The following is an 11443-nucleotide window of genomic DNA, read 5'->3' on the forward strand; positions in this document are numbered from 1 at the left end:
GAAATGTGAAAAAGAGAGTTCACTTGTAACTCTTTTTTATTAATATTATATTGGACTCTGGGAGTTTCAAAATCCCTTGTGTGGCGTCCACCATGATCCCCAAAAATATTTAAAGGGACCAGGATGACTTTTCCCAGATTACCAACAAACCCAACATCTTGAATCAGGTAAATTGCTTACTGAAGTTGCTTTATAAGCAAAACACAATGTTGGCCAAGAAAAAACATGTCCAGGTAAACCAACATCCAAAATCTCAGTTTGAAGAACAATTTTCAAAGGTTCGAGAAGTTTGGTGAAGCACAGTGGAGTGGAAAACTGACCAAAAGGGGGAGATGGAATACTGGAATACAAAATGGTGTCAAAGAAATTTAAGAGCCTTGCTGTGATTTAAAAAAAAAGCATATTGCCTGTGCCAGTCCCTTTTAATCATGGGCAAGATGCTGTGCAGCATAGGGAAAATCTAAGAAGAAAAGGAGTGATGACCTGTCATTTTGTAGGAGCAGATATGCTCCATTGCGCATGCACGATGTGAGCATCATTTTTTGGACAATGTATTGCCTGGTCCTCTGGAAAACAAAACAAAAAACATACATATATTGAAAAAAGACATGGAAGGAGACAGCAAGAGGGAGTGGGAGAGTGAGGGGGGAAGCAACTGGAGTAAGAGGATGTAAAGGGAAAAGCACCACTTCAGAAAGAAAAACACAAGCGAGAAAGCAACAGGCAGAGAAGCACACGAGGTTGAGTGTGACACGGATGGGATGGAGGAGAGGCAAACTTGTGAGAAAGAGGAACTCAGAGCAAGTTAGAGAGGGGAGAAGTACAGGAGGAAGACAGCTAGAAAACACATGCACTGTCATGGCTTGCTTAACTAAAAATAAAAATGTAGACCTCAAGAATTAAGCAGAGGAGGGATACAAGTAAAAAGGTTATGCAACAGGGCATGGATTACGAAGAGGAAGGCAAGTCGTAGAAGGCACCAAAGAAATATCAAGCTAATGAGAGTGACGAAAAAGCCAGCAGTGGTGGGAAATTGCTGGCACTAACCGTACTGTAAGTACACAATAGGTCTTTCTCAAAAATCCAGCTTGCAGTGTTGTAGTAGGCTCGACCTAATCAAAACTGCAGCGCTCACAGAAAGCAAGCGCAGCTCGCGCCCTTGCCGAACCTGCTGTGTCACAAAGAAGTGCAACCCTGTGAAGGACGGAGCTGAAGCATATGCAGGTCCAGGTGTGCAAAACACGCAGAAAAGTCAGCTCACTGTCCAATCTCATTAATCAACACAAGAAAGAAAAATTAATGCATTATTTATGTTTTCTGGATGCAACAACAACTTGTCGAGAACGCCCCACACACACACACCCCTGGATAACTTATTCAGGCAAAATATATTGTCTTTCCCCTCTGCAACCGGAAATAATCAATTTGTTATTTGGACTGCTTCCTTTCTTTGCCATCTCTAATGGGTAGACAGCTTGAACAGTAATGTCATCGTACAGTATGCAAGGGGTTCTGAAATATCCTATGGGCCCACTTGTTTTTTGGTGGTCAACACAGACTCCTTCACAGGTCTTTATGAATTAGTTTAACATCATGCTTTCCGTTGCTGCAGAAAGTGGCCAGAGGCTGGTACTACCAGGGTCACAGACCTGGACCTTACCTAACATCTAACGTGATGCTCCATTCTGCAGTCTATGATGTGCAGATCACATGTTTTAATCACAGTAACTCAGCCTTCCGTCCTTCTACGACTGCAAATTAAGTACTATTAAACTGGGTAACAGTAATATTTGCTATTCGTAACGCTCCGAAATGGCAGAAGTTCGGTTTGAGCTAGGCGCTGTTTCCAAATACTAGTAGCTGAGTAGCACAGGAGTAGAGAGCATTTGTGCTGACGAGTAATCGGCTCCTGCAGAACGAGCTGCATTATCGGTCATTTCCGAAGCAGCTTCCGTCGACAGGCATGGCCTGGACGAGCGTTTATATTTAAAACCATTTGCTTCCGGGCCATTCTGAGAAGCAGGGCAATTGTTGCAGCTTGCAGACTCCCTCTGCCAATCTACGAAACGTTACAACGTAAACTGAAGGGGCTCAACAGAGTAAACAATGGTAAGCAGGGGAGTGGGGCGCCTGGTGGTGGTTCCCAGGCTCAGCAGCGAGTGACTATATCCAAGGAGGCCTCTGCACGAAGCCACGGATTCCTCTGGGCCAAGGCAGGCAGGAAGGCTCTGACCAGGGACGTAACTCAGGTCCCAGCAGCCCTGAGACATGGCATATTCAGGTGCCTTTCACGGCATTCTGCAGGGTGGATCCACAATTTTGCGTTATGCCCCTGAGACTGGCTGCATTTCAGCCTGGAATGATATTTTCGTAGGATTTACTCAGTCTATTGTCCTGTTCTGCAAGAACCGGTCTCTTAATTGCACTACAGGCCAACACCTTTCTTCACAACTCTACCTTCTGCTAGAGCGCCAATTTAAGAACCGTTATCAGCACAATGCAGGCCTGCATACATACCGGGAGACACCATTGTATTGCACTGCAGATTTTTGTAAATTTTAGAAAGTATTCTCACACTTTTGGTAATCGAGTAATCCCATAACTAAGCAAACGAGTGAGTTACTTGAATTGAAAGGGACTCTTTCTTTTGGTTTCTTCCAGTTCCAGTTAATCGATGAGTGTTGAGTAAATTACTTGCTCTCTCTAGAACTACTTGAATGCTATTGTGCTCTCACTTACAAATAAACCTGAATTCCACAGAAGGTCACTATGACGGGTTTTGGAAAAGCGATACCCCGCACACTCCCCATCCTTCTCTCACCACTTCAGTTATGGAGTGGTTGTCCTTGGGTGGCATTCACAGGCCTCTGTGTAGACCCAGTTGCCGCGAGAAAAAGATCCATGATTGAGCGAGACTGGGTGTATTGATGCAAAGAGGAAACCTCATACTAATCTGAAATTAAGCATGGATTTATTTTCAAACGTTTCAGGGCATTAATAATGTTTAAGGGTTTGGAGATCTAGACCTTCTGCGCCTTCAAAAAAGGATACCAATTTAAAGAACTCAGTTCAAAGCCCAGTAGCAATTTAGTAGTATTATCATTTGCTTCTAAGGGTACGAGCTCAAACTGGGTGGTAAATCTGCTCTGGCTGTGAACAGGATATTCTCGCTAGAAAGGAATTACAAATTGGTCGGTTTTACCACACCTGGAATTACTAAATGCGGTAAAACCGGGCAGAGTTCTTTCTGCCAAAATAGGTGGAATCTGGCACTTGTCAATGGCCCGGTAATGACTGAAAATATATGAATGCATGTGGGTTAAATCTGTACTCCCAACGTTATTCCCTATTCCAGGGAAAACAACGCGTATTTGCTCAGTAATGGAGGGGTAATCTGACCTGTTAAAGGTAATTCCAGGTGCATATTTAGTATCGATCCATTACCATGCAACTGTCAATTGGGCACTACGTGATGAAACGGTAGCAGACAATTTAGGACTGTAATCAAAGAGAGGGGTGAGAACCATGTGGGAAGTCCTGCGGAGGTCTCAGGGGCAGTGGATGATGCTGGTACAGATTATTTAAACTTTGCAAGCAACATCTACTTTTCAATTAAATATCTTTGGAAATACTTAGAGTAAAATCACTACTGACACTGCCAGGGTGGAATGCAACCAGTAGGTGTGATATTGACTAGAATAGCTAGTCTTTGTCAAATTAGATGATTTGCTACATAAATGTCATACCTTCTATTTGGGGGAATAAGAAATGATGTTAGAGTTATAATCTTAAACTGCCGAAAAGCACCCCTTGTTAAAAAAAAGAGCTTCCTGGAGTGTGGCAGATCAGGAGATGCAGCCCTTGATGTTTATTGCAAAACATCAAGTAAACACGTTCACCTCAAAGGTACGGGACCTTGATTATGAATTAAATTCGGTCAATTCGAGTCTCCTGAGTGTAACCTTTAATTTCTGTTAAAGGATGCAACAGTGTTAGGTACATGTACCAGCAAGCAGAGAATCTCACAATTGATAAAAATGTATTACTTATTCAGGAGAACCTCAACTAGTATGCTTTGTGAATGGAATAGTAAAAAGCGAGCTCGTTTTTCAATCGATCTCATTTGTGTTTTTTTAAGGTCTGTGAAACCTGATAGTTAATTCTTCTCTTATTCGTCCCCCACGTCCTCAAGATAAAACAACAGGGTTATGTTTGTTTAACGTTTCAACATGTTTCTACGTATATAACATACATCCCATGGCCATCTGCATTCGCCAGGGCATAATATATGTTGGCGATTACTGTACCACATACTATCAGACTGTTGTTAAAGACTTATTCCTGGGAAAATTGAAAAGAAAGCCTCGTGAACAGAGCTCCCTGGGAATTGCCGGAGAGATCCTAATAAACTCCACTCCAGAATGGGTGTTTTTTTACTGGGTAAGGATGCAGTGCTTTACATACTGCTCAGTACTAGAAGAGGAATTGAATGTGTAGACAGGAAAAGTTGTATTTTTAGTGCTAGAACCTGCTGAACACAGTGATTTGGGTTCTGATGCTGCCTCTACAATTGGCAAAAGTGTAGGCTCCTTGGCAAATGACATACACACCAATTGTCTTAAGTTATCCAAATTGAAAACAACGAGAGTGCTTAGAAAGCATGTTGACCCCCGCTTTGGCCCTTAGATAAAATGATATGCTGGAGTGGCAAAGAGAGTGTACAAACGTGGAGCAGCGCGTGAAGAGGTTCCTTCTAGTGACATTGCAGCCATCATGCCTCTTCTGTACATGTGATTAGTAAAGTCCAGCCATCCCTTACTGCCATACAATTACTCGGTGGTTTCTGACTCATTCCACGAGGACCTTGCCCTTTTTTTCCGAATAACCACTATGTAAATATTTGCTGTTTCGAGGGATGAATGCAGATGTATCTTTTGTGGCTAGGTTTCTTAGTTAAACTATTAGACATGCCATCTCTAAATGTCGGTCACTAATATTTGTCGGGGTGGTTAGAAAAGGCGGCTCTAAAATGTAATCTTGAATTTATTTGTTTGTTTATTGGAAGCTATTTTCGCTGTAAAAGGAATACATTTGCACATTAGATTACAATTGTTTACTGGATTGTTTACAAACATTTGAATAAAATTGCAACAATAACACCAATAAAAATACAAGCCCTGCAAGCTCAAGCGGTAAACATTATTTAAAGTTTCCCAGTGCTTGGCACAGTAGAGGGTCAGCAAAGTGGGTGGCTATTTTCTAAAATAACAGTGTACGTGCATATTTGTTAACCCAACTCTGTGTGGCGCAAATACGCCCAATGAGCAAGTGAGAAAGTAAGTAAACATATATAGTTGTAATACGTGCCTTAACAGTCTGGACTAGGTCTGTTGGTTCTCTTCTTTTAATGAGGGACTTGAACACATTTGCATGTAGCTACGTGAATTATCAGATGGATAGCCAAGTGTACTGCAAAGATGTCGTTCTTGTTGCATAGTGAAACCAGGGCAACACTAGAGCCTCATTTGTTTTTAGATGGTTACCTTTGTTGACTGCACTGTGCAAATGTAGCCTATCCACGGGTTCATCGCTTCATCCATACATCCATTGGTCCGTTAACCTTCCATCCTAACCATCCACTCATCATCCATTCATCCATGCCACTCAGACCTAAAACTGACCCATCCTTTATCCTGCTCATCCATCCACACACATCTATTCATCTATCTATTCACCAATCAATTCATTTGTTAATTGACCCATCCTTCCACTCAGATCCATTTATTTACTGCCACCGACCCAACCATCTGTATGTCTGTCCATCTGCCTACGGACCTACCAGTCTGTATAGCCCTTCATCAACCACCTGTGTAGGAGGTGCAAGGGTAAGATATAGCTGCCAATTATAGATTTTATAAAGTTTGGGTAAGTTTACTCTTTGAAAGTGAGATGGGTGTCTGCAGTGTTTCCCATTCACATTTTCTATGTAAGTTGTTATAAAACAAGAGTGGTGTGATTTTGAACAAACCGTTTCTTTGCACACAGATGCTCAAGGCAGGACTAACGGTTGCAGGGGCGCTCACCATGTGGTTTCTGGTCGGCATGGCCCGTGCTGATAGGTGTCCTTTCTCCTGCATCTGCACAGCTGTACTGCGGAAGGGGCTGGAGATTGACTGCAGCTCTCAAAGACTAAAGGAAGTGCCTGACCTGCCTCACAACACCATCAAGCTTTATCTTCAGAACAACAGCTTGACCACAGTTCCTGCTGGTCGGTTCGACCACCTGCTTCACCTACAGGAAGTGGACGTCTCAAACAATCCTTGGAACTGTGACTGTCAAATATTGTACCTTAAGCTCTGGTTGGAGGACCAGCCCTTGTCACACAACCTTGCCAGTGTCAGGTGCTTGACCCCAGTTTCTGCTGGCTTGAGACCTCTTAGCCAGCTGACTGGGAATGAACTTACCGGCTGCAGAAGACCTTGGCCCATCAACTGTCATGAGTTCTTTGGCCGGGATCTTATATTGATAGGTTTAGCATTGCTCCTTCTCGCCCTAATGTCATGTGCGGTGTGGGTTGCTAAAAGCCTGGCCTGTTGTGTGGCAATGAGCGAGGAGTTCCCTGGTGCACGGCTGCTGCACAAATATGGCACAGAGAGCTTTAAATCTCAGTAGCAATTTTCTTTTTTTATCTCTGCATGCTTCTTTATTACTCATATACAACTCCTCCTGTTTCTTACAACATCCATTCCTCTCCCATAAAAAACATAATTGTAAACAACATGTAGTTTGTGAAATTTATGCAAAACTTAGAATTCTCATTGTCTTTTTTTCCATTCTTAGGTATGGTCTATGCATTTCAGGCTATTGTTTTTCCAACACAAATCATACACAATGCACATACGTATACAAGTTTTCATCAGTGGGCTTCATCCACTGGTCTGTTAGATTGTTGTTCTCATTTTACACCCGCCCCAGCCCCCAAGAGCACACATCACAGGGAAATGAGTGAGTCCACTGTACCTACTAGCTCTCTTTACTTGGGCTGAGGGTATAAAGCCTGAACACCTTGTTCACATTCATATAAATAGTTGCCTTCTTTTCCGTGACAAAATTGGTTTGAAGTGCATTTTTTATTTTTTTTATATTAAATCGAAAAACCGGCTGTCTATTTGTGTGCTCTTTGGGTGCACAATTCGATTACTTATTTTGTGTCTCCTTGTTAAAGGTGCTGTTATAGAATATTTAAGATACACTTTAACATCGTTGCTCTCTGTGATTTGAGTGCTTGCTGACGATTTCCTCTTGTCTCCTGCACAAATAATAACAAAATGCATGGCACACCTAAATGGCTTGTTATTTAAAAATAAACCTCCCTAGTAAAACAGGGACATCAGTGTGGGTTTTATAAACATAATATTTTTATTGTAAGCGTATGGCAGCTACGCGTAGATGCCAACATGTTTTCCCTTTTTCCATTTATTTTTGTTGTTTAGGCTTGCATCGGCTAAAAAGAAAATGCACCAGTTTTCCAAGGCTAGACATATTGGCTTTGCCAGTGATTGTCTTTGACATTGAGTGGTGTTGTTCCCCTGTGGAGTGCAGGAAGGTGTGTTTTGTCAATTGCTCATTAACAAGCACTGAATATCTGTGTTAAATTACTTTTCTCAGGCCTACCGAGAAATAAAGGTCCTGTACCAAAATGGTGATTATAGTTACAAATGTTAATAAAGTGGGTGTTACCATGGGTAGCAGGTATTGCTCCCTGTTAGAAATTGGGTTGTTTGCTGACTGATGGATGAGTCCGGGTCAAGCAGTGGCCATAGTCCTAGTTATTGTAAGTGTCAGGCAAACTCTAAATTAACCTGTGCTCACCGTCTGGAAGCTTGGCACTGGGCAGTCAGGCTTAAATTAGAGGCAATGTGTAAAGTATTTGTGCAACACTTCAAACAGTAAAACAGTGAAAACGTAAGACAAAAAGTTTCCACACCAGGTTAGAACAATAACTCTGATTTTAATAAATAAAATAAGACTAAAATGACAAAAAGTCAATAAATAGAACAGGAGTTATGAATTTTTAAAGATTATACTGTAGTATAGCTATGAGGAGCAAAAAATTGCTAACCGGGGATATCTGTATTGATTTTTCCCACACAAAAGCAGCAATGAATCAGTTCGGAGATGCGGTGAGGCTGTGGTGCAAGTTCTTACTGTGTCGATGTCAAGTATCTGATGTGCAGCTGGGACGATGCATCGGTTTCAATGAGCGCAGAGGCTGCAATGTGGCAGTTCTGTATGGAGGCTTCCATCAGCCGGGATGCAAAGACCTTATGCTAAGAAAAATGCTGCAGTGTTGGTTCCGACGTCGATGTAATGGTTTCACGATGCAAGAGGTACAGCAGCGAGGAGATCCTGATTGTGCCAGTTCCGACCCAAGCAGTAGAGATACAGGGGGTCATTACAAGCTTGGCGGGCGGCTATCTGCTATGCAGACAGTGAAAAGCTGCCCGGGGCCCTGTTAGGGGGCCCCTGCACTGCCCATGCCAGTGGCATGGGCAGTGCAGGGGCTCCCAGGGGCCCCAGGACACCCCTTACCGCCAGCCTCTTCCTGGCGGTGCAAACCGCCAGAAACAGGCTGGCGGTAGGGGGGTCATAATCCCCAGGGCAGCGCTGCTTGCAGCGCTGCCCTGGTGGATTATCACCGCTGGGGCTAAAACGGCGGGAAACCGCCGGCCCCGGCAGTGCGACCGCGGCGCTACCGCCGCGGTCGTAATACGGGTCTGCGTACCGCCAGCCTGTTGGCGGTACGGATGCCACATTACCCCTGGCGGTCTCTGACCGCCAGGGTCGTAATGACCCCCACAGTGTCGATTTTCTCCATGCACCAGCTGCAATGCATCGCTTCTGCTCTCTCAGCAGAGGATGTGTTAGTTCCGCTCGAGCAAGCACCTTAGGTCCACTTCGAAGGGTCCAGGAATGTGGTGGTACCACTGGGCAGGACAGATTCACAGATGGCAGAGTCCAGGTTCAGGAACAGGGTGGTTGGAAGTGTGTTATATCCCTGAGACTTGAGATCATGAGGTCAGCCAACTAGCTATTGGAGTCACTCCAGGTTCAAATGATGCAGGTCCAGTCTTTCTCAACCAGGCAGAGGAACAGCAGTCAGCATGGCAGCACAGCAAGACAGCAAAGCAGCAGTCCAGTAGAGTGCAGTCTTTCAGCAGCACAGCAGTCCTTCTTCCTGGCAGAGTATTCACTGGTCCAGAAGTTTACTGAAGTGGTGATGTCAGAGGTCCAGTAAGTTTTCCCAGTTGGGCCTTTGATGTGGGTGAGACTTCAAAGATAGGCCTTAGGAGTACACAGAAATCTTGCCCTTCCTGCCCTGGCCCCAGACTCACTATACTTTGTGTGAGGATAGGACACTACCTATTTAGGTGTAAGTGATGCTGTGCCCAGCTCCTCCCTCCCATCCTCCCAGAATGGTCCATCAAGTTTCACCTAAACTCCCATTGTGTGTGGCTGTTTGGGTAAACACACAAAGACCAGCTGTCACCCACCCCAGACAAGTGATTTGAGATAGGCAGCAGGCATTAAAAGGCTAAAGTAAGACCATATCTACTTTCTAAAAGTGGTATTTTCAGAATTGCAATTTAAAACTTCACCATAAGTTGTGATTTTAAATTGTGATTCTAGAGGCACCAAACCTGAAACGTTTATCTCTTCCAGATTGTGAATTCCATTAAAAAAATGTAATAAGATAATCCCAATGCTATACTATGGGGAAGATAGGCCTTGGTGTAGCAAAAACGACTTTGGGAGTTTTTTACTACCAGGAAATGTAAAATTTAAAAGTACATGTCCTGCTTTTTAGATTCATTGCACCTTGCCCTCTGGGCTGTGCAGGACCTACCCAAGGGGCAACGTATATACATTAAAAAGGAAGCTTTGGGCCCGGCAGTTTATTTTTCGAGGTCGACATGGCAGTGTAAAACTGCACACAGGCTCTGCAGTAGCAAGTCTGAGACATGATTAGTGGGCTACTTAAGCGGGTGGCACAACAGTGCTGCAGGTCCATGAGTAGCATTTAATTTACACACCCTGGGAATATGTAGTGCACTTTACTAGGGACTTACAGGTAAATTAAATAAGCCAATGTTACCATATTTTAAAGAGAGAGCACAAGCACCTAGCACTGGTTAGCAGTGGTAAAATGTACAGAGTCCTAAAGCCAACAAAACATAGTGAAAAAATAGGAGGGGGAAGGCAAAACGTTTGTTGATGACCCTGTAGAAAGGGCCATTTTCCAACACTTCCTGTGCGCTCCCTGTTTTCCTCAGTATGGTCCCAGAGGTAATAAAGGGAGCAGCAGGAACAAAATGTAATCAGGCCCCTGAAATGTCTGTTTACTTTCAGGATATAAAAACTCTTGGTCATCCATTGTTCTGCAGCAACAGAAAGAAGACTTTTGATGGACTGCGAGAAGGTGTCAATCTTTGATAAATTTGGGGGATGAAATGAAGAACTTTGTCACTTTCAATATTAATATGAGAATCGAATGCTAAGGTGGCAACTATAAGCACAAACCAAACTCGCTGCAGCAGATGTAAAATTGCTTATAGCCTTGGTGAAATAAAGCCGAGTTCCTCACTCAGTGACACATGCTTTTTTCTTCTGGAAAGTGTTCTGTATTTCGGTATTTCTTCCTAGCGGGTGACGAGGCCAATAACATGCTCCATTTGTTTGCATCATCTGACTGCATTTGAAGCAGGGCCTTAGAAAGGGTAATTGTCCGTAGAATTCTGCTCGCTGTTTTATCACTTGCAGATCCAAGAATACAAACGACTGAGTAAAACAAAAACAAAGAATTACAAGCATTTGCGAACCAAGAAGGCTTGGCTTTACTGTTCCAACAAATGTAAGCAGAAGTGCTGTTTGCGTACATTGCATATGTTGTTTATAATGGTAAAATCATACTGGCCTGCTGTGGAAAAGGGGAAACATCATTTACAATGCAGAGTTTACCATACAATGCCTTTAGGAACTAGTTTCTATAGAAAAAAGGTGTTTATTGTTTTGCTAATAACTTTACCACTTGATAAATCTTCATAACATTTTCCAAGAAAATAGGACGCTCACTTCAGCTGATGTCTGTTTCGGGATGATATGTCAAGAAAAAAGGGGGATCCCAAACCTATTTTTCTCTATTCATTTTGTCATAGGGATTTTGAACAGCAATAGCGCCAAAACTACTGGACGGGATTACACCAAGTTTGGCAGAAAGGTAGGTCCTGGCCCAAAAAGTGACCTATTTGTGTTTTGGTGTGAATGTGTTCAGAGTTTTTTTTTGTAATTAACTGGCAAAAAAAATTGTATAAATAGGGATGCAAAGGATTCACAACCCCTTCCGATCTTGTGCTGAGATCTGATTGGCTGTCAACACTTCTAC

General features: G+C 43.2%; 1 protein-coding gene across 1 annotated transcript; it reads left to right on the forward strand.

Annotated features, from left to right (window-relative positions):
- Positions 1–1993: 1993 nt before the first annotated feature.
- GP9 (glycoprotein IX platelet) lies at positions 1994–8568 on the forward strand. Its single transcript, XM_069206634.1, has 2 exons — positions 1994–2109; positions 6046–8568. Exons 1-2 carry the CDS (start codon positions 2107–2109, stop codon positions 6670–6672), a joined length of 630 nt encoding a protein of 209 aa, XP_069062735.1. The 5' UTR covers positions 1994–2106; the 3' UTR covers positions 6673–8568.
- The last annotated feature ends 2875 nt before the right edge of the window (positions 8569–11443 follow it).

This window comes from Pleurodeles waltl, chromosome 9 (assembly GCF_031143425.1).
Source record: "Pleurodeles waltl isolate 20211129_DDA chromosome 9, aPleWal1.hap1.20221129, whole genome shotgun sequence".
NCBI classification, from domain to species: Eukaryota; Metazoa; Chordata; class Amphibia; order Caudata; family Salamandridae; genus Pleurodeles; species Pleurodeles waltl.